The sequence below is a fragment of the Caretta caretta genome, chromosome 15, assembly GCF_965140235.1.
Source record: "Caretta caretta isolate rCarCar2 chromosome 15, rCarCar1.hap1, whole genome shotgun sequence".
Classification (NCBI taxonomy): Eukaryota; Metazoa; Chordata; order Testudines; family Cheloniidae; genus Caretta; species Caretta caretta.
Window position 1 is genome coordinate 14,979,814 of NC_134220.1, and position 27,020 is coordinate 15,006,833.

Consider the following 27,020-nt stretch of genomic DNA (forward strand, 5'->3'; position numbering starts at 1 on the left):
GAAAATCAAAATTTCTTTTAATCTGTTTGGTTATGAAGATTACAGACCCTACTGGGATAAATTTTTTAAGTGTTTCAAAGGATTTTAGACATGAAATTCCTGTGAAAGCCATTGAGAGTGTGTGGCTGAAAATGTACCCCTACACAATATGTGGGCAAATGTTCCCTTTTAGTATCTGGCCTGGGTGCAATCTAAAGTAATATAAGTGATAGCAGCATATGACAGTGTTAGGATGTCGAGAAGTATATCAAAGTTTTTAATTCTACATTATTCATAGACACCAAGAGGCTGCTTTTTCACTCTTCCGAAGTTGATAGGAAGACTGCATATCCTAGTGCAATAGATTCAAGGTGTAAGAATAAAACACAATGAGACTTAAACTGTGCTCACTCATTACCCCGGTCTAAAATAAAAACATAAAGCTTCTTTTAGTATCTTGCATTATAATTATTTACATATATATTTTTAAGTTATCCCCCAAAATTCCCCACACAAGGGGAGAAGAGGCTACGTGAGGATATCAGCATATTGATCAAGTTTTGGACTGCCATGTTCTCCGATAAGAAGTACTTAACAGCCAGCCAGCTGGTGCCTCCTGGTGAGTTCCTTATGTGCAGTCTCAAAAACCCTTTTTGTTTCTTTGATTATTTGGTTCTGCCTCTAAACATTTTGTTTTATTTTAGATAATCAAGACACCCGGAGTAACCTGGATATCACCATTGGATCTCGGCAGCAGGCCACACAGGGATGGATAAATACTTACCCGTTGTCCAGTGGCATGTCAACCATCTCCAAAAAATCAGGTCTCTTTCTTTAATTGTCCAGACTAGCTACTTGTCTGACGATAAAATACACTTCCATTCAAAGTCATTTAAGGCCAATATTTGCCGTTAACATTTTGGCTCAGGTTTTACTGATGTTACACTTGACTGTTATTGCAAAAGGCTGAGGAAAGACGTGCCTCACTCAGAGAAAAGAGCAAGGTTTTGAAACTAGCAAATTTTTTTTCTTCCAGACCATTTAGTTGTATAATGCAGATAATGTAAGACCAGGGGCTATGGTAGCTTAAATTCCTGAGAGGAAATTGCTTATTCTTCATCCGTGTGCCAGAGCTCTTGGACAGCAAAGTGGACATGAGCTTGTGAGGTGCCTGATGTACGTTTGTACAGTTGCAGGCTGCAGGTTATTATTTTTATAAGTTATTAAAGTAAGTGTAATGCTGGTGAAGGTGCCAGATTGATAGCCCTGTAGACTTAAGTACTTGGCATATTCATAGAATAAGAACTGCTTTCTCCCATCACCCTGCCAGTGTACTCAGTCTCGTCTTAGGAGCATTCCATGCCATTTCAGTCCTCCTCCTGTCTGCTGAGATTGACAGTAAGGGGACAATTTGAAAGCTGCATTTAATGTATTTGTAGAAAAGCAACTGATTGCATTTTCTCCCTCTTCTCAAGGGATGTCTAAGAAGACTAACAGAGGTACCCAGCTACACAAGTACTACATGAAACGGAGGACACTGCTGCTCTCGTTGCTGGTAGGTCATCCTTTGTTTCACAAGAGCATGGATGTGAAGTGGATTTCTAACATTTTGTAGTTATTGCAGTACAAATAGACTAGACTAGACTAGCATTTGAGAAAAACCTGGAATGTTTTATCTACGTCCAGAAAGCAATTTGTTTTTGTGTTGTCCTCAGGCTACTGAGATTGAGCGTTTGATCACCTGGTACAACCCGCTCTCCTCCCCTGAACTGGAGTTGGATCAAACTGCAGAGAACACCGTGGCAAATTGGAGATCTAAGTACATCACTCTAACTGAGAAACAGTGGAAGGATAATGTGAATTTGGCTTGGAACATTTCCCCTCATCTTGCTGTGCAACTGCCTACCAGGTGAGATGCAACTCAAAACAAAGAACCAATATAATTCCGTCTGCTGCATAGTAAATACTCAAGGCAAGCATTCACATTTACCATCTTCTTACCCCTCTTGCATCCCTGCACTGCTGGCTGAGACCATTAAACAATAAGAATTAATCTACTGAAAATTGTAACCCATTTCAGTAGTAATTTGGAGGCTTTAATGGAGCCTGAGTTCAATTCTTTTACCATAAAGCCCAGATGTAATGTTTGAAGACCATTCCAACTAAACCAACTTCACACTGTTTCACTGGCCAGTGGGCATAGAGTTAAGTGTATTAGAAAGCTCTTTGAAAAGAGTGTTCTAGCCTTAAATTGGTTTGAGCCTTAAAACAAGTAAGACAACAGAAGTAGCTAGCTTAGCCCCTGAAGGAAAAGGAAGTACTTTGCCTCTTGCAATACAAGCAAAGCTGTGGAGACAGGCTTCCATAGTTCCACAGAGAATTCTTCATCCAGGAAGTTTGTAACTGGCTGAGCCAACTAGTGGTGTGAAGAGAAACACTAGCAGAATGAGGTTAGATGTTTCCGACCAACTTGTAAGTTTTGCCAGCATGTTTGTCTCTTATTGTACATGGATTTTATTTGGGGTATTTCTGTTAAAGCATGTGTGTTCCTGTTTCTAACTGTTCTCTTCACACAAATAGAAGTGAGAATTGAAGCTCACCTTGATCTACTAACACATACACGTTCCTGGTTACGCTTAGATTTAAAAACACTGAAGCTATTGGAACAGAAGTGACTCGCCTGGTTCGGCTGGACCCAGGAGCTGTTAGTGATGTACCTGAAGCAATAAAGGTAATTAATTTTAAGAGTAATTTATATTACAACAGTGCCCAAATTCTGCTAAGATCTGCACAGACCTACAGAAACACACAGTCCTTACTCTGAAAAACTCACATTGTAATTGTGAATATGATTCAGCAAGTGAGAGCTGCAGCCATAGGTAGGGAAATAGGATGTGCAGATGAGGGTTACGGAAACAAGGTTATGTGGTTGCTGAGTTGTGCTCAGATCTTGTTACAAAGTATGTTCCCCAATGTGTATGAAACTCCCCACAATACACTAAAATTCATTCATAAGTGATATAGCCAGTGGACCAGCTACAGTGCGGCGGTGGAGATTTGATTAGACAGCTGTATCAGTGCTTTTGTTGACCTGAACTCCAGTTCAATATGTGTAAATTACTGCACCTGGTGATTTTCAACCTGAGACCAGTTAGTGGTTAAATGGTACCATGTTTGTGCCTGAAAATTAAATGTCTTATACTGTTTAATACAGCATCTAAAGATGTAGAACATTTAATTTGCACAAATAGATTCATGCATCACTTTTTTTCTCTATTGTAGCAGGCTAGGTTATGGGTTTATAATTATACATTGCGAGCCAAATTTATCCCTAGTGTGTGTTGCACCAGAAATTATTTTGGGCCTGTAAATTCATACTGCTCCTTGTTCTGCTTACAGTACTTGGTTACATGGCACACAATTGATGCAGATGCACCTGAGCTCAGCCATGTTCTGTGCTGGGCACCAACAGATCCACCTACTGGCCTTTCCTATTTTTCAAGCATGTACCCACCTCATCCTCTAACAGCTCAGTATGGAGTTAAAGTCCTGCGGTCCTTCCCTCCGGTAAGAGACTATGTTCCAGGAGAGATCTGGAGAGAACACACTCATGCTCAATTAGGACCTTGGGTTTTTATGCCCACATGTCTTAATTTCATTAGTGTGAAGAAATAAAAGAAATTTGTTAAATTGACTCATTATATTGGGAAGATAAAGTAGATGAAGCTGCATTTGGAAATCAGCATTGATTGTCCTATATAATCTTGGTTCAGTTGTTTTGCAATGTTTGCGCTGTCAGTCATTGTTCTGTGCTGGAGTACTTGGTCTGCTTCTTTAAAGACTCTGTGTGTCTCAAACTGCTCCTATGAGTAAAACTGCTTTCTTTCAGTGAAAGGTGTTTCTGGAACTGTGTAAAGCTGGGGTTTTTGAATACTTGTCAGAGTAGTTACAAGCGTCTGTAAAATACTAAGTGTTCATCAGCCCTGTTAATAGCATTTCTGCCGGAGCTGTGTGGGCAGATGGAAATGGGCACGCACTTTCAGTTGAATGAAGAATGAAATTCCTGATGCCAATGCATTTTTAAAAAAACATTTTTTTCCTTGACACTGGCAAAAAACTAACTGATTTCTCCTTTTTTCTAGGATGCCATTTTATTTTACATTCCACAGATTGTGCAAGCCCTTCGCTACGATAAGGTGAGAGCATATAAATACTGCATGATCCAGACATTTTGTTCAGAATGTTTTCAAAAGACGTTTTATTAGCTCTGAATTAAGAGACAGGTGTGTTTGTTTCAGAGGCACCTGTTTAATCTGCTTAGCTCATGTATATGAAACTTATAAGTAGCCCTCAATAGATGTGAGGCTCTTTTGTATTGCTAACCCATCATAGAATCTGTGGAGTCTGCATGAGCAAGCTTTCTGTACCCCTGCATGTAGCTGTCAATAGCTATTACGAACAACAGAGAGGAGCTAGAGGTTTAAAAAAATGCAGTCTTCTGTTCCATTGCAAAGTGATATGTACACAGATGCACTACATAGATACTAGGTCATATCCTGTTCATGTCGGAGCTCCATGGTAGACCCAGGAAGGCAAGCATTCCCATCCACCCACAAACTATTCATAGTTTGGTCCATGCAATGTCCTTAAACCAGTAGTTTCGGTGACCATGTGTAGTTGTTCTCCAAGTTTAGTGCCAGTGGGTCCAGATGCCCTATTGTCATTGATTGTGCTGTGCTTTGCATTAATGCATCGTATCAGGAAGTCTTGCCCACTGAAGTCATAAGACTCAAGCCACAGAAAGCACTTTAGAAGGGACTGAGTTAACCCCTCTCCTGAACGGAGGAAGGGAAACAGGCACAGAGATTGAAATGACTCTTCCAAAAAAACAGGTCAGTGACAGAGCCAAGAGTAGAATCTAGGCTTCCTGACTCCTAGTGCAGTGCCCCGTCCTTCAGATCATGGTGCCACCTTTCATGTTCCTAGAAAAGCACTCAAAGACATCGCCATTGTCTTCTCTTTCCAGACTTTAAATATATTCAGATGTGAAGGTTAGCCACTGGTGCTGATGGGATTAAGTTGTGGCACTAGTCTTCTGGGTGATGGTGAATTTGTACCGTTACAGATGGGCTATGTCAGGGAATACATCCTGTGGGCGGCTGCCAAATCCCAGCTTTTGGCTCACCAGTTTATCTGGAACATGAAAACCAATATCTTCCTGGATGAAGAGGGACATCAGAAAGATCGTGAGTACTGCATGCTTGGGCCCATTAGCCTAATCTCTCCTATTCCTTATTTCACAGATTGAATCCCCTCATCTTTTTTTCCTCGGAAGTTATGAACCTTCTATTTGTGCAGATAAGACCCATTTTGTTGAGGGGTTTTTCCTTGTGGAATTCCATGAAGTAGGTCCATGCATGCTTGTGTTTGTGATTCAAAGGAAAATCTCCCTTTTTCCCTCTTATTAGTTGTGTCTTTCTGGGTAGGTGCCCAAGATTTTATTCAGGCTTGCTTCTTTTGGTTACATATGCAGCTGATATCGGGGAACTGCTGGAGCAGCTAGTAGAAGAGATGACCAGTTCATTATCTGGGCCAGCCAAGGAGTTCTACCAACGGGAATTTGATTTCTTTAATAAAATCACCAATGTTTCAGCCATCATCAAGTAAGTGTGGGAGTTTGGGAGAATGAGCCGTTGTATAGCTCCCTATTCTGCAAATAACTGTTGTCCTGAATAGGAAGTTTTGCTTTGCATGGGATCTGAGACCATGAATTCCCAGAAAGATTAAAAAAAAAATACTGGTGTATCAAAAGCTAAATACATTTTCCCAGCAGATTATGGATCTGTGCTAGTGAGATACAAAAGCTTGTTTTGCTTTATATTTCTATAGATTAGTATCTAGTCAGACCTGGGTAAACTATAAGTGAGCAGTGACTGTTTTACTGACCCCACCATCTGAAATATGCATTGCAGTTTGGGCCATAAAGAAATGGTGATAGATTGAACTTTGGTTTTAAATTAATCTGATTTATCTTTGTTTTGCAAGCAAGCACTGGGAGTTCAGTGTTGGTAGAATGACGTTGCATAGGAAAGTGCAGCTAGGCAGGAATGAAAATGGTAAAACAACTGATGCTTTTGCGCCAGTAGAACCAGTCCCACAGGCCTAGTTAGTGTCACCTGCCTCATTAAAATGGGCCTTTGGATAGGTTAGAGGCATTCTTCTGGAAAGTTAGCAGGAAAGTCGCTTCACGCAGGAAAAGCAGCACTGAAGTATGTAGGTATGTCAGGGTTTTCCATTATTTTCTGCAAATTACAACTTGCTGGAAACATTTTGTTTTGGATTTAAAGAACCACAGATGTGCTCCAGCAAATGATACACGTTATATTTTACTAAAATCTCCGTGAAAATGTCTCTCTTCACAAAGGCATTTCTGTGTGTACTGTAAATAGAAGCTTTATCCTGAATACGTAGCCTTGACGTGTTCTGTCTTACTCATAAAGTGCTGTTATAATTCGTTGTTTCTGGAGCAGCAGACCAGCTTTAATGGAGATAGATTGTGATGTCTCACACTGGATTTTGTTATCACTTAATGAACGTGAAGCTTCTGTTCACAGAGGTTCTGGAAACCAATAGTAACAATAGGAAGGAAGTGCAGCAAAAGTACCTAATGTAACTTTTTTTTAAAGTTTGCCAGAGGATGGCAGTGGCTCAGCACGCAAGCTCGTAACCTAAGCGTGTGCTTTTGTTAAACATTTTAAAACATTCTCTGACATAGAAAATAGCAAAAGTAATGCAGAGTATCTTCCCTGTAAATGAATTGGTTTTACTTTTTAAAATGTTGCTAATTGTTAACCAACATTAACATTTGTTAATACAGGAAGTTCAGGCCAAGTGGTACAGCTGTCGCAGGAGTCACCAGACATTAGGAGACTTTTTTGTGTGTGTTGAAAGGTTGGATACGTTGGGATGGCTTAAAGGGGCCATTTCTGTCTTAGCTCTTGAAAGCTTTGGTGCCTGAGTGAATGTCCCACTCATTTTTATTGTTTTAAAGTTATGAGTAAATAGCTTAATAGCACTGGCTTTAACCAGGTAGGTGTTTTGCAGGCACTTCCATCTTCTACTCCATTCCAGGCACCTCTTAAGCAAAGAGTTCAGATAATGTTATGGATCGCGTGGGGGGAGGGAGGTTGTAAAGGGCACAGATGTGAATGAAGATGTGACCGCAAATGATTTGAATGTCCTAAGTGCTATACTCTGGTCTCCAGAAATGAAAATCTGGTGCAGTAACCCACTGTACCACCTAGCTGAATACCATAAAGAACGCCTTTCAGGTGCTTGACTTCTACATCATTTTAAGTGTGCAATTTCATGCCTAATGTCCACAGACATTTGCTATGACTGCATGTGCAAAAATTGGGAAATTTCCATGCTAATTTATAATTGTTTTCAGTTATCCAGTTTTCACCTCCAGTTGTGGTAACTGTGTGAACAAATTAGGAATGTAATTACACAGACATTTTGCCTGTGTGTCACTTTGAAAGTGGTCTAAACTAAACCAGAAAAAGGTGCTCTTATTCTGGAACAAATGCCCATAAGAGGAGTTATAGTGGTTGAACTATAAGGGGTATAATTATACTGGTAAATTTCCCTGAATAGACAAGCCTGAACTTGTTTAATTCAGGCCTTTGATGCTATTTTGCTATTTACATAGCTTACGACCTGTCAACACACAGGTTTTGTATCACTTTAACTATCTTGGTTTAGACAGCAATACAGATAAAGCACTACAATCCTGTAGTGCAGATGCAGTTATTCTGGTAAGAAGGTCCTTATGCTGGATATATCTTATTCTAGTACATTTATAGAGTAAGCGATGCCAATAAAAGACCTTTTTTCTCCTTCAAGTGATTGTGCACATATGCCTTCCACTGCGGGTGTATCTACGCCCAGTGCAGCTGAGTCAGAGACTTTTGCCAGCAGGTGGTGCATAAGCTCCTGCTTTCCTCATCCTCTCAGAGGAGGACATAAAAGGGGTGTATTCACTTCCTCCCTCTCAGTTCCTTCTCACCATCTGTTGTGAGAGTTGGGGCTCCCTATAACATTTGCTTCAGTTAGCAAGTGTTTCAAAATTCCTATAGTGTACATATTTCAGAGTAGCAGCTGTGTTAGTCTGTATCCGCAAAAAGAAAAGGAGTACTTGTGGCACCTTAGAGACTAACAAATTTATTTGAGCATAAGCTTTCGTGAGCTACAGCTCACTTCATCGGATGCATTCAGTAGTTCAGTTATAGTGTTTGGTATAGGTACCCTAATGGACTTTATTACAAAAATATCCCCAGGTTTCAAGCAGCATGCAATGTGCAGGGCTGTTTTCCCTGTTATGGATAGGCACAAGAGTGGCCTGATTTGCCTTGGTGAGGGCCTTGTGAGAGACGAATGCCCCATTTGTACCTCCTTCCCCACCAGCACAAAAAAAAAAGAAAAAGAGGGCTTTCTACCTCAAAGTTCACTTTATGAAGGAGGTGATGCACCCAGCGTCAGAACCAAGCCCCGACTGCCAAGTAGCAGATTCAGAGTCCATGGGGAGTGTCCCTCCAGCTGCCCATGATTCGATGTGCAAGTCTGGTTAGAAACGTCACCCTTTGCCCTCACCATTAGCCTCTTATAAGCGCTCAAAATCTAGGTCTTCTCCTGAAAAGACTTCCAGTAAGTCCTCTGGTACTGGTTCAAGCCACCACAAATCTAGACAACCACCGGCTCTGTCTGAGGTGGCACCATTGACTCTTGCCCCTCTGGGGCTGTTAAGACTGGTGTCTTCACCCTTACTGTGTTCCTTTTCAAAATTCCAACGTATCCTGTCTATCTCAGCAGTGCCGGACAAACACTTACTTGTTTCGGTATCCCCTGGTCCGCTGGCCGCCTTGTTGGCAAGGGATGTTCTCTGTCTCCCCCTACTGGACCCTCCTTTACTACAATCTGCTCCGCTTAAGGTATCTTAGGCACTGGTGGTCCACTTGGTTTCATCAGTATAACACGGCTGCTACTCTGAAACCTATCAGTATTGCTGACACCCTCAGCACTGCCGGTGCACTTAGCATCATCAGTTCAGTGGTTCATTCAGAACGCCTGACTCCTCCGAAGACAGCACAGTCTCTTCGGCCGATTATGCCAGCCCCGATCATTTTGTTGGCATTCCAGCCACCTCAACCCTAAGTTTTGTTGGATCCCCAGGTGCCACCCATACCCAGACCACCTCGAACCCCAATGGGGACCGCTCCTCCCTATTCTGAAGAAATCTACACTTATTCTTTGGACTCCGCACTGGGGGAGGAGGAGACTTCCCCTGTGCAGGAAACCTCTCCCCAGAATATTGCTACCATCCCTCTACCCACTGTACTAGACCCTATAGAGGAAGCAGAAATAATAGAGGAACCTCTGGATATTCTCCCTCCATATTTCATCATCCTCTCCAGATGAAGAAGCTATTTCAGAGTCAGCGTCTCCCTGCCAGAGGACTGTAAGATCTTCCAGGACTCGGGAGGAGGGTAGTTACTTCCGTAGTAGTGCAGGTGCTACTTGTGTAAGGAAAACCCACGCGCACTCTGTGGTATTTTACAGACTCCTGCCCCGGGAAGGGTTGCCTTGCCCATCAATGAAGCCTTGCTGGAGCCAATGAAAACCCTTGTGACAGACCCTAACCTCTACACCAGCCGTTCTCAACAGGGGGCCCACAAAGCAGGGCCAGCGTTAGACTGGCTGGGGCCCAGGGCAGAAAGCTCAGAGCCCCGGCATCCCGGAGGGGGAGAGAAGCCCTGGTGCCCCACTGAAGCCCTGAGCACCCCCTCCCCCTGTGCTGGGCCCTGGAGTTTTTATGTCATATTGGGGAGGGGGGGCCTCAGAAAGAAAAATGTTGAGAAGCCCTGCTGTATACCATCTGTGGCCAAGGGAATGGACAGATGATATCAAATCCCTCAACAAGATTTTAATTATTTTTTTAACCGACCCAGTTCCCAGTTCCTTGTGGTCATGGCTGCTAATGAGTAGTCTCGTCAGTCCCATCCTAAAGCCACTCCCGAAGACCAGGAATTCAAGGGACTGGATTTATAGGGTCGAAAGGCTTATTCCATCATTGCTCTTCCAAAAACGGGTGGCTAACTATCGGGCTTTTATCTAAATACATTTTTTTTTCTGCAATTTCTAAGTTTGCTGACAAGTTGCCAGAGGAATATAAGGGACAGTTTGAAGCTTAATTTGAGGTTACTTCACAGCCTGAACATTCCTTCAAGCAGCTGTTGACGTTGCTGATATGAATTCATGGTCAGTGGCCACTGTGATTTCCATTAGGCGCTCTTCCTGGCTGCAGTCTTCTGGCATTCCAAAGGAGTTGCAAAATGCAACAGAAGATTTACTCCTCAAAGGATTTTAAACCATCTCCCAACAAAATGGACCATGCTGTGCGCACCCTGAGAGACTCTTGTGCAACAGTGGTGGTAGCGGCTTACCAGTGCCGTTTAACCATTCGGAAATTTCCTTACCTGGATGATTGGCTAGTTTGTGGAACGTTTAGTGACCAGGTCCAAAACAGCATCCCTGTCATCAGACAGGTGTTCTTTTGTCTGGGCCTGAAAAGAAAAAAAAGGACAAATTACAATCAACACAGTGTATAACTTTCATGGGTGCAGACCTTGATGCCATGAACCCTCTGGCTAACCTTCTTAGGGGAAAGGTTTCGCTCTGTAGCCTTTCTTGAAAGCCGCAACATCATCCGCGTGTGCCTGCCTACAGCTCCTGGGCCACATGACCTCATGCACTGAGGAAACTTCACATGTCAGACTTCACCTTCGCTGTCTGCAGTCCTGGCTCCAGTCAGTGTATCGTCCTTCTAGTCACCCTCTGAACACGCGGATTTGTGTACCTGCTCAAGTGCTTCAGACTCTGAATTGGTGGTTAGATCCACAGAATGTATGCAAAGGAGTTTCGTCTCTGTCCCCAGAACCAATTATGACTCTGGTAATGAATGGATCTACCAAAGACTGGGAGACCCATCTCAGTCAGCTTCAGGCACAAGCTCTTTGGTCACCCCAGGAAGTTTCTTTCCATTTAAATGTACTGGAACTCAGAGCTGTTCATCAAGCCTTTGAGATGTTTGTCCACCATCAAGACCCAGGTGATGGAAGTTTTTTGTGGACAACTCCGCCATGTTTTATCTGAACAAGCAGAAAGGTGCAAGATCATCTCAGCTATGCCAGGATGCCATCCTCCTATGGAACCTGTGTGTAAGAAACTGCGTCTCCCTGAAGCTGTTCTCCTTCTAGGAGTGAGAGAAACAACTGGGGATTCCCTCATCAGGGATTTCGTAGCCCAACACAAGTGGTCAGTCAGAAAGGACATTCTCCTCTAGATTTTCTCCCCGTGAGTACCCAGTAATAGACTTGTTCGCCACCAACCTGAACAACAGATGGAGGAGATTTTGCCCCACGGCGGGCCACGGCCTGGGCTCCATCACAGATGCTTTCCTTCTCCCTCGGTCCAGTCAATTTCAATATGCTTTCCTCCTGGTTCCTCTCTTTCCAGGGATACTCAGGAAGCTGAAAAGAGACAAATCAACATTAATCCTTCTGCCACTGGCATGGCCCTGGATCTGCATCACCTCTCCATCTGGTCACTGATAACTTTTCGTCTAGTCAAGGATCTCCTCTCTCAGAACCAGGGCAGGTCTCTTCATCCCAACCTCCAGTCTCTCCACTTCACAACATGGATGATCTCTGGTTAAATTCTAATGAGAAATCATGCTTCCAAGACATTCAGACCATCTTGGTGAACAGCAGAAAATATTCCACTACAGCCAGCAAAGAGGAAGAGATTTTTAATTTGGGCACAATCTCAACACTTACTGCTCCATCACCCAGAGGTTAGACATGCTGGACTATCTGTTGCACCTGATATCATCAGGCCTTTTGATTAGTTCTGTGAGAGTTCTCCTGGCTTCCATATCTACATTACATCCACCAGGGTTTTCCATTTTCTCTCACCCTCTGGTTTCCTGATACTTGAAAGGTTTACTCAACACTTACCCTCCTGTGTCTGATTCTGGACCTATATGGGATCTCAGACTAGTCCTCTCCAAACAGATAGGATCCTCCTTTGGACTTATGGTGACAGCCTCATTACCTTTACTGTCTATGAGGACCGTGTTTCTAGGTGGCAATCACTTCTGCATTCGATTTACTCTTGTGCATCGGGTGCACATATACCTTCAGAGGAATATACATCTGCGTAACACATCTCTAAGAACAACATTTACTTTACAGGTAAGAAACTTTTTTTTATATCCGTATACAGTAATCACATCCACGCTAGGGGATGCTTCACCTATATCTATCAGTATAAAATCATTCCAGCCCCCCACCACCTGCACAACCAAAATACTGAAATTGCTACAAAAACTGTGTATAGACCAGGCCTTCATTAGTTCCTTGAGCAAGGAAAGAAACATCAGAATTTCTGCTATTTATCCTAATCCTCTATGTAACATCCAAACCAAGAAAAAAAATCTTTCATTAATCAAAGTTTTCAGTCTCCTGCTGTTCAGATTGATATTTCACACATTAAGCAAAAAATAATTACAGTGAACAATGGAATATTCCAAAACCTTGGCTTCAGTTCTGTTGGTACCAATCTTTTCTATGTTTTTGGCATTTTGCTGTTAAAACAGGAGACAGTTTTAAGGTGATATCACCTTTTGTACTATATGTTGTAACTCAAACTGTTTAGCCATTTGCTATGTGGAATTCCTATGAATAATCATAGTAATTTATCTATTTACAGGAGTTCTTTCTATAAAGAATCATTCTCCTTATCTTGCTCTGAAAAAAAAATTGAACTTTGACCATGTTTTTTAAAAAAATGCCAGAATTTAATCTTTACCATTATATAATACCTATAACCTCTAAAATCTGTAATACCTCTAACCCAAAACTTTTCCTCCCCCTCTTTCCCCATACAACCACAATTCCTGCACGGTAGGACATATGTAATATTTTCACATCCTTCACGTTTCCCCAGTTGCAATACTTGAAAGTTTACCCTATGGCTTATGTGGATGGATTGTGGAAACTCCTGGGATGTTCAGAAATGTTTTGTCATCTTAGATGTGCAACACTGTCTGAGCCAAGGTTCTGCAGCAGGGGAAGAAATGTTTTTCTTGGGGAGGGTGAAATCAGCAGTCTTATCAGAGATTGTGCATCCCCTCCAGTTTTCCCCATGTTAAGCCTTATTACTCTTCTTGCCTCAAATCTCAGCTGTGATCATCCGTGGCTGAACAGAACTCTGGAACTTATAAATTCATTGTTTGATCAACCAGAGTCACTGTTAAGTGTTGCAAAGTACTTGCTTCCCCTTGTGCTGAATGGGAGCCTGGATTGAGAATTCAAGAATCTTGGTTTAGAGTGTATGTATTATTTGGCATACAGGCAGATTTCCTGTTTTGTCTGGGCAGCTTCACATTAATCATGTTAAGTTGTTCTGTAGAGCTTTTCTATGACTGCCAGGGAAAGGCCATTTATAATTGCGCACAGTTTGGTACAGTATAAACTACGAGCACTGAGAAGGGGTGCAGGCCTTTGAGAGGGCTTTGAATCCAAGGATTTCCTGGGCAGTTCTGAAAAGGACTTGGAGCCTGCGCATATAAGAAGCTGTTCCTCCTGTGATCATGTATTGTGGGCATGTAGCTCAGCCATTTAAGGATCTGTTTTATATCTTATGCTTGGCAAACATGCAGTGCATTTGCCATCAGATTGCTAGGGTGCTAGCTTCACCTGCCCACACAAACTTAGAAAATAAAATTATAGTCCAGGCGGCCTTTCAACTGGGGAGAGAAGGGAAATAGACTACTAAGGCTTGTTGCCAGCTACTATACAGTATGTGACTACCTTTCCTATCCAGTGTTCTGCACAGAGGTAAGAAAAGAGTTTTTAGAAAGGAAAAGGCTTTAAAAAGGAAAAGGTTCAGACTCGATACTGAATTAGTGTGTATAAAGCTGCAGCAGTATAGTAAGAGATTGTTTGTTTCACATTTAAACAAACAAAAAGTTTCTTCCTAGAATAACGGCAGACTTCAGTAAGTTAAAATAAATTCTTTCTCCCCAGGCCATTCCCTAAAGGAGATGAAAGAAAGAAAGCTTGTTTGAGTGCTCTGTCTGAGGTGAAAGTACAGCCTGGTAAGAAGTGGTCTAATCATATTGTACGTTCCTTTTGCATTTAGCATGAATACTGTACTTTGTAGGAGTGATTCATGGGAATTTCATAACAATTGGGCTCTTCTCTGCCTCTTTTTTAATATTTTTGCTGCCTGGGGCTAAGAAGTGACTTGTTCTGTTGTTGTTCCTTGTCAAGCTAAGCATGAACATGGTAGCACAAATATTTGTATAGTACCAACAGTGTGCATGGCATGTCACAATCCAGATATGAAGATCCCTGCCCCAAAGAGCATGAAGGGAGCAGTACAATTGAAGAGCAAGGTTAAGAAAACCTTTTGCTTTGTGTCACATGTTTTTGGTAGATGATGGGCGGGCAGGCTATGCATGTGAAGAAATAAGTTTTCAGGGATGAGACACAACCATCTAACTGCCCTTCCCTCTCGTGTCCTCTGTCCCTATCCCATACTTTGAAAGTCTCTACTGCTCCAAGACCCTTTTTTTTTCCCCCTCTGAATCTGACCTTTAAAACTTATTCGGGATTTTTGAGGGATAAGTTTTATCTGTGTCTTTCTGTAATCTGTTTTCTCTGGCAATTAATGACCAATCTAAAAGGTATCCTGTGTCCTTTACAGACTACAGGCTACAGCCTATAGACTGTCTTATGGTGGTAGACCATAATGTATCCATTTCTAACTTCAATATAGATTTTAAAATTACATGAATCAATGTATTATCAAACTTCTAGAAATTCACTCTGTCACGCTAGCTGGTGAATTCACTTCATGTCTATCAAGTTCTCTTCTCCCCTTTTGTTGTAGGCTGTTACTTGCCCAGCAATCCTGAAGCGATTGTTTTGGATATTGACTACAAGTCTGGAACTCCTATGCAGAGGTAATTTGCAGTGTTGTTGTAGCCTTGTTGGTCCCAAGATATGAAAGAGACGAGGTACGTGAGGTAATATCTTTTATTGGACCAACTTTTTTGCTAGTGGAAGGTACAAGCTTTCATGCTACACGGAGCTCTTCCTCTGGTCTGGGAAAGGAAGCAGTGTGTCACAGGTGTAGCTCGTGCTTGTACCTACCACCAACTGAAGTTGGTCCAATAAAAGATATTGCCTCGTCTATCTTGCCTCTTTCCTGTGCAGAGGCAACATCATGTTGTTTTATACCTCAGATAATCTTAGTTACAATATTTAGGTCTTTTCGAGGACGTTTTGTTGGTTGGAAACATCAAACTCAACTTCCTTATGTGTGTGTTTGTACTTTCAGTGCTGCAAAAGCACCATACTTGGCCAAGTTCAAGGTTAAATGGTGTGGAGTCAGTGAACTTGAAAAAGAAGGTCAGTAATATAGTTCTTAATCATTTATACTACTAATTAACAGTCAATGACTCATTGCAGTTTCATGCTTTTGGTGGATGGTATCATTCCAGTAAAACTGGGTTCAAATTTTAACGTAAGGCATGTTAATTCAACCCAGAAATTGAATTCTGTAAATTGGGGGGGGGGGAGGGGGAATAAGCTTGTTGTTTGAGTTTTAAGAGGCAAATCAGATCGTGTAAAAACAGAGCAGATATTTGTGTACTAAAGAAATTTTGCCAATGACTTTAAATCCAGCATGTAAATTAGGTATATTTGGGTAATTTAGAAAACAAGGAAACTCAGGTTAACGCGGCTGTGCAATGCTTTTTTAAATCATAAATTTCAGAAGGATTTTTAGCTCCTGGGCTTGATTTGTACATGTACTTTTCCGGCAGACCATGAGGGCTATTTTGGAATCTAATTTGTATGTATAAATGCCACCTGTACTGCAGGAAACATAAAGTCTTCAGGAATTCAGTGTTACTCAGTGCAATTCACCCTGCAATGCAGAAAATCTCTTGTAGACAAGTGAAGGGTTAAGTTTCCAGTACTGTCATTTATTGTGATTCAAGGCTGCTAATTAAGCTCCATGTTCAAGTTTTGCTTTTTGCTCTGTTTGCAGGTCTGCGTTGTCGCTCTGACTCCATAGACGAAAGTGGAGAAGAAGGGGTTGACCGTAAGAAAATCTGTTGGCAAGCAGCTATCTTTAAAGTGGGCGATGACTGCAGACAGGTAAAAAGCTTCTATAGTAATTGAAAATTGATTGACAGAGGTTGTATTTTAAAGGGGAGTAAAAATCACACTGGAGTACCCTTCTCTCTGGAGCTCTTGGGGACAATGTTTAGCTTATTACAGAGACATAGTGAAAGAGGAGAACTACATTACCCACTCCTAGAAAAGTGGTGGAAAGAAAATCTCATACGTTCAAGACACAGCTTTACCCAGTGCCAAAAATGCCTGTTGAAGCCTCACACTCCAAACAGCAAACTTTATTTTAAAAAAAAGTGTAGTTAATGGTAGTTCAGCAGTGGCTTCCAAAGTGAAGTGTGTTATGGATTCAAACCGGTTTCTTTTTAACTGAGAAGGGGAATATTGGCTACGATGTTGGAGTTACTCCTACTCCTCTCCTCAAGGAATGCCAAGGATTTTCATATCCGTCAGAGGCAAGCAGATAAGTCTTCAGTGTGAACACCTTATCTGAATGACATCTGTGTACATTGACTTCCTGCCCACCCAAACTACATTTTCCATCTGTTTTTCCTCTATAGATATAGTGAGTGCAACACTAAGTACACATCTGCTAACTTTCTGTGGGGTGTTTGTTTGCTTTGTTCTTCAGACCACTTTCATAACCAGTTGGATCTTGTTGCATGACCTCTCTAATACTTATGCCCCCTTTTGTTGTTAAACAGGACATGTTAGCTTTACAAATCATTGATCTCTTCAAGAATATATTTCAGCTGGTAGGCCTGGACCTGTTTGTGTTCCCCTATAGAGTGGTGGCCACAGCCCCAGGGGTAAGTGGATGATAAACTATTCAGACTGTGAACAGAATTAAGCACTGTTGAAAGGGGCATCTCTCTGTCAGCCCATATTCCTCTAGAGCAGGGAATTTTTATCCCCAGATCACCTTCCCCTAAGCTTCTGACTGGGCACTTGCCAGCTGTGACACTCCTACCCCCTCTCCCTTGAGAATATGTTGTGTGAGCAGCAGCAAGTGCCAGAGAGAAGTACCTCTGGGAAGCAGTCATGAATCTCCTCTTCAGTTAGTTATAGGAAAGGTGGAAAGTTTGGGACATTCTTTTTAATGAATAAATGGGAAATGTATATTCAGTGTTCTAGACATTTTTACCCATATGTCCCATGGGATCTGTATAGCTGCCATCAGCCATGAAAAATGTATGTTGGGAACGTGCTTTGCAGTCTTGTTTGTCTTCCCCTTCAGTGTGGTGTTATTGAATGCATTCCTGACTGCACCTCCCGTGACCAGCTGGGCAGGCAGACAGACTTCGGAATGTATGATTACTTTACAAGGCAATATGGAGACGAGTCAACCCTTGCTTTCCAAAAGGTAACATACCAACTGGCCAAACATAGCAAAATATTGACTTGAGAAGCATTCTGGCTATAAGAAATACCGTGACACTATATTGTATAATTATTACCATAATACGGTACCTGGTGTCAGATGCAGATAATCCTGTGAGCAGGCTATGCACAGAAGCTGTTGCAGGACTGGAGAATGTCATTCATTTAAAATAGTGTAAACATGAATGGAAGAAATTCTTTATCAGATTATATCTGCTCTTGGGATGGTGTAGCACACTAGCCCTCCTCTTCTGAATTTGCTCTAATTTCTCATTTATGCAGGCTCGATATAATTTCATCCGCAGTATGGCTGCCTATAGCCTCCTGCTGTTTCTGCTCCAGATTAAAGACAGACACAATGGCAACATCATGCTGGACAAAAAGGGGCACATCATTCATATTGGTCAGTTGTGTCCCCTTGGCCTTCTGTATGTCTCTGCCGTTTCATTCTGCTGCAAGATATTGTTTAAAAAAATTAAAAAGCCAGTTCTCCTCCTCTGAAGTCATTCTCTGTTCAATGATTTCAAGATTTCCAAAAGGATGGGAAGATTTCCTGATGTGTGAAAGAAGTGTGCATTTCCGTACAGTATGTGTGATTGTGTGCTGCTTTGTAATCCAGACTTGCAAATTTCTACCTGCCTTAAGCAAGTACTTGTTTGTTTTTTTTAATTTTAGATATGCTAGTGAAGTATCATTTGATTTCTTTCATCACTGTATGGGTGCATTTTAGATTTTGTGCTTTAGCTGGTAAGTTTACGTAACCAAGGCTATGTAACCTCTGCACAGAATTTGCGTTTATGGAAATCCACTAATGCGTCAGTGAGAAGCTTACTTATGTAGTGAGTTGTGAAACACCTCACATTAAGTTTCATCTTTACTTTTGTATTCGTGCACTCCAAGTTCATCTGCAAACACACTTCAGAGGAGGGCAATAGGAGTGCATACAATATGTAGTCATAATGTGGGGTCTTGGGCCCACCTCTGTTATCCCTTTCAGCTGTTACCCTCACTGGTAGGGGAGCCAGATTGGAACAGCTCTATGACTGGTATCCTCATGGGCAGAGAAACCATGGATTTTTGTGCCATACTTTGGGGACAGTACCAGGAAGGACAAAGAGTATTTCCGGGAGAGGTGGGATACTGAGGGGAATTTTGCACTAATTAGAGATTCTGGGGGGTCTTGAAGGTAGCCCTTAGAGGTGTGCATTACATAGTCTAGCCTGGAGGGATGGAAGTGGTCTGAGGTCTGCATGGGAGAGGAGTGGTCACAGTCTCTGGTCAAATATGGGTAATGAAAGGGACACGATCTGTCACCACTAGCTAGGCTATTGTCACATAAGGCTTGAAACCACAGAGAAACTTCAGGCTGAACAGAAGACAGCCGGCCCTTCTTTAGGGGGTGAGCCACGATAGACTGACTCCATTTACTCTCAAGTCTCCACATGGATTCCTGGTCTCTCTTTGGATGTAATTGAGCATTTAGTTTCTACAGCAATCAGTGCCCTATTAACCAGTACAGTACATTCACTGGTTTATTATATGTTTGTGTGTGTGTGTGCAGATTTTGGTTTCATGTTTGAAAGCTCACCTGGTGGAAATCTGGGCTGGGAACCAGACATCAAGCTGACCGATGAGATGGTGATGATAATGGGAGGAAAAATGGAGGCCACCCCTTTCAAGTGGTTCATGGAGATGTGTGTCAGGGGGTACCTAGCAGTCAGGTGAGAAGGCTTTGCATCTCTCCTCGTTTGTTCACAGCCAGGGGTGCTTCCACATCTAATAACTGATATTTAGTGGATAATCAGCAATTAGCTTTCTTTACTACTTAGTGCATTTGAATCTCATGCTTATCTGAAGGCCGTGTCCTGTGCAAATGGAATCATTGCTCCCCAAAATAGTGAGAACTTCCCTTAGATAATAAACATGACTCTAGAATCTGAGACCTTGCTTTGAACTATGAAGAACTGTGAAAACTCTGCCCTTACCAAAAGGCATCAGCCTGTATTCAGCAGACAATGGATATGATCTAAAATCTGGGAAGGGAAGAGTACTCTATCATGGGCCTGAGCCTATCCCAACATGCATTCCTCTTCTCTAACAATGCCAGAGTGTGAGGCAAGGTGGCTTCTTACAAAGTTTGCATTGACTTCATATTCTGATTGAGCTTCCTGGTTTCTTGTTCATTTCATACTTGTACGTCACATGGGGGAATTTCTTCCATGTTGATCTTTAAGTTTAGCCCTTTCCTTGCTTCGCTGTACTTCGTGTGTATGGTGTTAATAATCTGGGGTATGGAGAAAACTTTTGAATTCCTCTAGAACCTCTGCCATCAGCACTAATAGGACAACCACATTGAGCTCCAGCTGATATGATGCTTATCAGGTGGGGCCAGAACTTCCATTGTAAACCACGTAAGCAGTTTGAGCCCAGCAATCCAACTTGCAGCCAGCCAGTCACAAAGAAGATTTCTTAAATCTTTACTTTGGTGCTAGCACGAGTCCAGTACCATTTAACTTGGGCTAGGGAGGCAGTCTTGCTTACTGAACAGGGCATTAGGCACTGGCGGTTAAGAGAACTATATTCTGTTCCCCCTTCTGCCACTATCTCAGGGCTTGTCTATATTTATAGCTAAATCGGCACTGTTGCAATCGATGCAGCGGTGTCGATTTAGTGGGTCTGGTGAAGACAAGCTAAATCAATGACAGAGCACTCTTCCATCGATGTCTGTACTCGCCTTCCAGGGAGGTGAAGTCGGCGGGAGAGCGTCTCCTAAGTTACGTCGACTTGAGTTATGGAACGTAGGTAACTGAAGTGGCATAACTTAGGTCGACTTACAGCTTTAGTATAGACCAGCCCTCACTGTGTATCTTTTGGGTAAATCATTAAAGGTATATTTTCAGACATGTTGAGGCCACTCTGATGAAGATTTACCCTTTAATCTCTCTCTCTGTCAGATTTTTTCTGTCTAAAATGTGGCTGATATTTCCCACCTTTAGTAGAACGTGTTTGAGATGCTTCAGTGGGAAGCCCTCTGTGGATATGTCTTCAATGCAGAGTTTACTCAGGTGATTGGCACCTGGGTAGCCTACCCCAAGCCTGAGCTGCTGCACTCACTCATGGGTGTCGCTAGGACTTCTGATGGCGTATGCTGTTGTTTTCTGTGCTGCACTAAGTGGAGCCAATTCTTATTCATTTAATTGTGGGACACTTGCCTGCCTTCTAGGCACATTGGGGGAATTGAGGGAAGGCACTGGAAGGTCATCAGCACTTGAGTGATTTAACCTGCGTCCTAATTGCAAAGTGGGAAGGTTACCAGCCAAAGTGAAAGCCAACCCGAGGATTAGTCTGTCGTCCCAGGTTAGCCAGGTAGCCTGGTTTGAAAGCACCACCCCACTTGGGTGAGAGTGTTTCATGTGTGGACAGGAGGCGGGTTAGGGGCAACACCCAAGTAAAATAGCCTAAGTTAACTATGCAGTGAAGATGTACTCTATAAAAGCGAAGTATTATTGATGCTAACTTAAAAAAATCAAAGCTTCCTCAGTTAGTAGCCCAACCTGTGTCCGTCTGGGAGCACTCGTCATGTCAGCAGAGTTCAGTGTGTTAATTTTGGCAGGCCTGGGAAGGCACTGAAACAGAGGCAAAAATATCATCTGAATGTTGGGAGTATTCACATAGCGGATGGTGGGTAGGGTTGCCAACCCCCCAGGATTGTCCTGGACTCTCCAGGAATTAAAGCTTCATCTTTAATTAAAGATTATGTCATATGATGAAACCTCCAGAAATATCTCCAACCAAAATTGGCAAACCTAATGGTGGGGGGTATAGTCATAGAGGGCTACATGGAGGCGTTAGGAAATAGTGCCGCGCTAATGGATTTCCCATGCTGTTTGCTTAAGAGCAGTGTGCTGTTGGATTCAGCTGATTACATTTTTACTATTGCCAAAAGAATGTTACTTTGCCCAAATACTGTTTAGTACCATTCTCCCCAAGGTTGTTATCCATCTCACACCATTCTGCTTATCTGGCTGCCAAACACAGGGGAGCGAAATTGCCTTTGTCGCAGTAATTTAATTAGGGCGACAGACTGTGAACAGCAGTACAGCTCCATCAGCAAACATAAGAGGATTAAACTGTGTAGATTAAATTACAATAAAAGGTGTGATCCAGTCCCCAGCTGAATTCCTCAGTTTATGCTCTGTACCCAGCAAAGGCAGGAAAAGTTTGAGAACTCTAATTGCCTTTTGCCATCTCTCTTTCTCTCTCTCTAGACCCTACATGGATGCTGTAGTCTCTCTGGTTACCTTGATGTTGGATACAGGGCTCCCCTGTTTCCGAGGGCAGACAATCAAGTTGTTGAAGTAAGTCATGCAGATATCTGTTAACCCTTTCCTTATTTTTTCACCATAGGAGCATTGCCTCTACTGTTTGTCTTAACGTAGCAGCAGGTGTAGTTTGACCCTAGCCAAATATGGCCTAATAAATGTTTTGAAGGAGAATTTGATTGTTTTATAGCGTCTCTCATGCAATAGGGATTTCAAAGCACTGTGCGCAAACTGAGTTAAATTCAACTAGTGCTGTGACTGTGCAGGTAAATAGAGTAGTTTTTAACTGCTCAGCATAGGTGCCGACTCTGTGGGTGCTCCGGGCTGGAGCACCCACGGGAAAAAAATAGTGTGAGCTCAGCACCCATCGGTGGCCCTGCCAATCAGCTCCACCCCCACCCTCACCGCAGTGCTTCCTGCCCACTGGCGGGCCCCAGCGATCAGCTACTCCCCTCTCCCCAGCACCTCCCGCCCACTGGTGATCAGCTGTGTGCAGGAGGCCAGGGGGGTTGGGGAAGGAGCAGGGGCAGGAATAGGTGGAGCAAGAATGGATGTGCTCGGGGGAGGGGGCAGGAAGAGGATGGGGTGGGTCCCTGGGGGGAAGGTGTGGAGTGGCGGCGGGGCCTGGGGTGGAGCCGGGGTTGAGCACTCCTGGGGAAATTAGAAAGTCAACGCCTCAGCATTGGCAAACGCATAACCATAGAGGAGAGAACCTGTTTGAAGAAGAGGGATGTTGTCCAGGATCGAAGATGATCCTCTGCACTCTTCTCAAATGCCATTGAGATCTTTAACGTTCACCAGGACAGGCACTGAATGATTTAACCTGCATCCTAATTGCAAAGTGGGAAGGTTACCAGCCAAAGTGAAAGCCAACCCGAGGATTAGTACCAAGGATCATTCCTTGGTCGTTCTTACAGTACAGTACTCCCCTAATACTGCATTGCAGCATCAGTAGTTTGGTGTACGTCCAGCTCCTGGTGTGGCACTTAAATCAAACCCACAACCTTCTGACTCTTGCGTTAGCTCTGTAGTCACCATTTCCTACAGTCATTCATTCATTCCATGTGGTGGGGAGGAGACCGTCTGAGCCCCAACTTACACTATCTCCAAAGTATAGATATTTGAAGGGCAGGAGCTGCAAGAGAAAGGGTGTTTGATTAGGTCTCTCCTCTTCCTAGAGTTCTTGCTGGAAATCCAGCCACAGTTTTACAGTATTGATCTCTTCTCTTGTGAGTACCAATACTCAGGTGATTCTTCAAGTGTCACTGTCTGTGGAATACATTGGGTGCTAATAATTACGACAGGAGAAAAGCTGTACAGAACTAATATGCAACTCTTTGTTTTTTTTAAGAACCAGAGGAGCACAGCTAATGTGTGCTTTTTCCCCCCCCAATACAGGCATAGGTTCAGCCCCAACATGACGGAGCGAGAGGCAGCAAACTTCATCATTAAGATCATTCAGAGCTGCTTCCTCAGTAACAGGTCTGGCATCTTCTGTCTGTCTTCTCCCGGTCTCTTCCCTAGACTGGACACTAGTTGGTTAGCCTTTTGAGGGGGTTAAAGATCTTGTGCCATAGGTGGCATAAAGCTCGGTAGTTGTTGACCTCACAGTAATGCAAGAGAGCGGCCCTAGCTTGTGACCATACTATACCTTACCATATATTCCCTTTTATGGGAGTAGAGTATTACTAAGCTGAGGCAGCGGTTTCTGTTGCCTGGTCTAAAGAACATGGGATTTTCCGTGCCATCGTAGACAACAGCCTAATCAAGTTCAGCATTTTGCTTCCAGCAGTGACTGATGCCGGATGGCTTCCCAAAGCAGCCCAGCACCCCTCCTCTAATATTGCACCTAGCTAATTGTGTTATGCTGTTTGAGGGCTGGGAATCCTTTCTGATTTATGCAGGGATAACGTTGCCAAAGAATGGTATTGGCTGGCAACAGGGATCTCTTGTCTACTTTTCTGAATGAAGAGAGATTGTGACCTTCGTGCTCGTTGCCTTTTAGAAAGCTGGGAGTATATATGCAGAGGAAGCTGAATGTACAGCCTACTGGACTGAGCATGAGGCTTAGGGACAAGAATGCGGGGATTTAAAATAATTTTTGCAACCGATTTGCTGTGTTGCCTTGCCCAGTCACTTAATCTCTGCAGAAGAGGGAGAGTAGAACCTGCTGTCGGCACAGCAGTTTGAAGATGTAAAGCACTAAATAAGTGCTAAATTATTATTTGTGGAGAAAAGTATAACCTGCCCTTCTCTGTGATGACCGTTCCTCTCTTTCCAATCAAACTTCTCTTCATACCTGTGTATCACATTGATGCATTAGTCATCCGACTACTTGACATTACATTGCATAATGCACAATGGTTCAGAAAGAGAACAGCACCTTGCGGAGCAAAGACAGCAGTTTGGCAGCTTGGCTCGCCCAAGCCAATCTGGGTGGGCTTCGTTCTCTTGGGATGTGGTATTTAGTGTACTGAATAGAATAAAGCACCGCATTGGCTTCACAATAAGCCCAAAAAAACCTTGTTAGCTAATTACCCAGTGGTAACTGTGTTCATGCCTCCTGATACATAAATAGTTTTACAGTGTCCTATGAAAGATTTGAACAGAAAATGAAATTAAATGCAAAACATATATTTTAAATATTAGGTTTAGCTCCTATTGTAAAAGCTGACATTGTCATTTACTCACCCTTGGCCGCCTCAGCTCATTCTACGATGGCATAAGATACAAGATCATGTCAGTTTCATGTGTATCACAGACATAAAAGTAATATTTAGGTTTGCTTGTTAATATTTCAACTACTGCCACTCTGGTTACTTCTATTTCCATTGTTGTTCCTGTTCTATTTTAGGTTACTTGGATTTTTATGTGACCCTGCCCTTGTGCAGTACTCTGAATACTACTCAAGTGAATTATGTATTTCTTTCCCCTAAACAGAAGAGTTGATTCGATCTAATCTGCCTATGGTGCCTCTTGCAAGTCTAAGCACTGAAAGTTTGTTTCCTGCTATTGCATAAAATAGTAAAACCACTGCAGACTTTGCCCCCTTTTTCTTGCCTTAGTAAAGTGCAAAGAAGTTATTCTCTTTAGCCTAGCAATAGTGGAAGGTTAGTCAGAGCCATGCTTAGCCAGTCCAGTTAGTGAGGATGTAACTCTTACTAAGTTATAAGTCAGTCTCTCTTTTGATGTTGCTGCACCAGTCCTAGTGTCAGTGACAAAGCGTCTCTCAGGTTAGCCTTATAGTCACTAACGTGCCCAACTGTAATATAGTACTGTAGCATAGTTTCCACTTAATGGAATTCAGCTCAGGATTAAGAACTGGAGAGGGAAGTAGTATGAATTTATTTTTTAACAAAGGACCTGCTAATTTAATCATGAAATTATAGAATGATTTCTCTATGTACTCTCAGCTGACTGGCGTCAGGGCCAAATGAGCTCTGCTAGTTTAAACTGGAGCAGACTGATGCGTTACTCATCATGACACTGCTCTCACAGTGCCTTCAAAGTGGAGGTTTAAGTTTGATTACAGGTTATCATCCGTGCATCTTCATTTCTTTGAGATTTCATTTTTGCAGTTGATCTGCTGATGCATTTCTATAGCCCCTCATTCACCCATGATTCTTCTATTGTTTTGTAGGAGTAGGACATATGACATGATCCAGTACTACCAGAATGATATCCCATACTGAGAGACAAGGAAGATTAGTCTGGGGAAAATGATACTCGTCACATCCCAATGCCTTTTCTCCAGACTAGTAATAGGAACTGTTCAATCACGCTTCACTGTCTCCAGTCTCTCGTGTGCATGTACACATTTTACTGGACCCTGCAACAATCAACAAATCCAATTAGTTCCTCTCTCCACTGGGATGTATATTTTTTTTTCTGTGGTTTTCTTGGAGTTGGCTGCAATCATAAATGAACATCCTCCTCTGGTTATGAATGTGTAAATTCTCAGAGGTAAAGCTGGGACGTACAGGAGTTTTTGTGCAATGCAAGGATTTTATAGTGAGTTTAAAAACCCTTAACACACCATCTAGTAGAATCCCCTGAAAGTGAGGGGTTTGAAGTTGGAGCGATGAAGAAGTGTTGATTTGCTCTAATTATACTGTAGAAAAGTAATGATAATCGTCCAAGGTGGTGATGTCTCTGCATCTGTGTTAAGACTTTGCACTGTCTATGGTCCCTGCTACATGGTCAGTATTTCATATGTACATGAAGAATGTATTTTTTTCCCTTTTGTGTGTTTAAAAAAAACCAAAACTCTACTGAAGATATATTTAATCTATAAAATGTAATAAAGATCTTCGACTTTATTGTGCCTGTATTACAAATCCTTTGAAATATACTCTTCTTTCACCCAAGGGTTGTAAGCTGCTTGGGTTTGGTCCAGCACATCATTTTGCAAGTTCACGCAGTGACTAGTGTTCATGTTCACTGTGGGTTTTTCCCCCACCTATCTATAAGAGGAGTCTCAACCCTTCTTCAGCCTTGGGCATATTCACTTTTAAATGGTAGATTATTATTTCTGTAAAGGTATTTTCTGTGCAGGTTTCTCGCACCTGGATTCAACTCTGTAGATTGACAGAAGTAGAGCTCCTGACATGCTTAAGGATTTTTCGTCCCCGAGGGCAGCAGTAGTATGTGTCATGAACCAGGACACAAAAATGGCCATACTGGGTCAGACCAAAGGTCCAGCTAGCCCAGTATCCTGTCTTCCGACAGTGGCCAATGCCAGGTGCTTCAGAGGGAATGAACAGAACAGGTAATCATCAAATGATCCATCTAGGATGTGGGTGGTCAGGCTTAATAGTCAGAGAAGAGGCAGTCAGGCCAGGAACAATGCTGAAGGTCAGAGCCAGAGTCCGGTACCAAAAGTCAGAGCCAAAGGTCACAACCGGAGTCAGGAGTGGAGCGGGAGAGACAGGACGGTAGCATGGCTGTGAACAAGGCCGGATCAGGCCTGAAGCAAGATTAGGAACAGGTGGGCACTGGCGAGATTGTAGCTGCGGGAAAGAGCATAGAGCTGCCAGAGATCAGTTGTTGCTGTTGAACCTAAGAACAGGTTTGC

The 27,020-nt window shown here is 42.7% G+C and overlaps 1 protein-coding gene across 5 annotated transcripts in view; it reads left to right on the plus strand.

Annotated features, from left to right (window-relative positions):
* Positions 1 to 26,265, plus strand: part of PI4KA (phosphatidylinositol 4-kinase alpha) — a 96,110-nt gene extending 69,845 nt beyond the window's left edge. For 4 of the 5 annotated variants that reach the window (XM_048821343.2, XM_048821342.2, XM_048821346.2 and 1 more), the window contains exons 36-55: positions 471 to 598; positions 684 to 803; positions 1,455 to 1,534; positions 1,695 to 1,888; positions 2,620 to 2,710; positions 3,379 to 3,546; positions 4,122 to 4,175; positions 5,105 to 5,225; positions 5,513 to 5,642; positions 14,127 to 14,197; positions 14,995 to 15,067; positions 15,445 to 15,515; positions 16,159 to 16,268; positions 16,949 to 17,053; positions 17,482 to 17,607; positions 17,907 to 18,027; positions 19,186 to 19,345; positions 21,893 to 21,982; positions 23,345 to 23,428; positions 25,587 to 26,265. In XM_048821343.2, coding sequence (XP_048677300.2) covers positions 471 to 598; positions 684 to 803; positions 1,455 to 1,534; positions 1,695 to 1,888; positions 2,620 to 2,710; positions 3,379 to 3,546; positions 4,122 to 4,175; positions 5,105 to 5,225; positions 5,513 to 5,642; positions 14,127 to 14,197; positions 14,995 to 15,067; positions 15,445 to 15,515; positions 16,159 to 16,268; positions 16,949 to 17,053; positions 17,482 to 17,607; positions 17,907 to 18,027; positions 19,186 to 19,345; positions 21,893 to 21,982; positions 23,345 to 23,428; positions 25,587 to 25,638 — 2,149 coding nt within the window. In that variant the 3' untranslated portion in view covers positions 25,639 to 26,265. The remainder of the gene's footprint in view (positions 1 to 470; positions 599 to 683; positions 804 to 1,454; positions 1,535 to 1,694; positions 1,889 to 2,619; positions 2,711 to 3,378; positions 3,547 to 4,121; positions 4,176 to 5,104; positions 5,226 to 5,512; positions 5,643 to 14,126; positions 14,198 to 14,994; positions 15,068 to 15,444; positions 15,516 to 16,158; positions 16,269 to 16,948; positions 17,054 to 17,481; positions 17,608 to 17,906; positions 18,028 to 19,185; positions 19,346 to 21,892; positions 21,983 to 23,344; positions 23,429 to 25,586) is intronic. The other variant, XM_048821345.2, reaches the window with a different exon arrangement.
* The last annotated feature ends 755 nt before the right edge of the window (positions 26,266 to 27,020 follow it).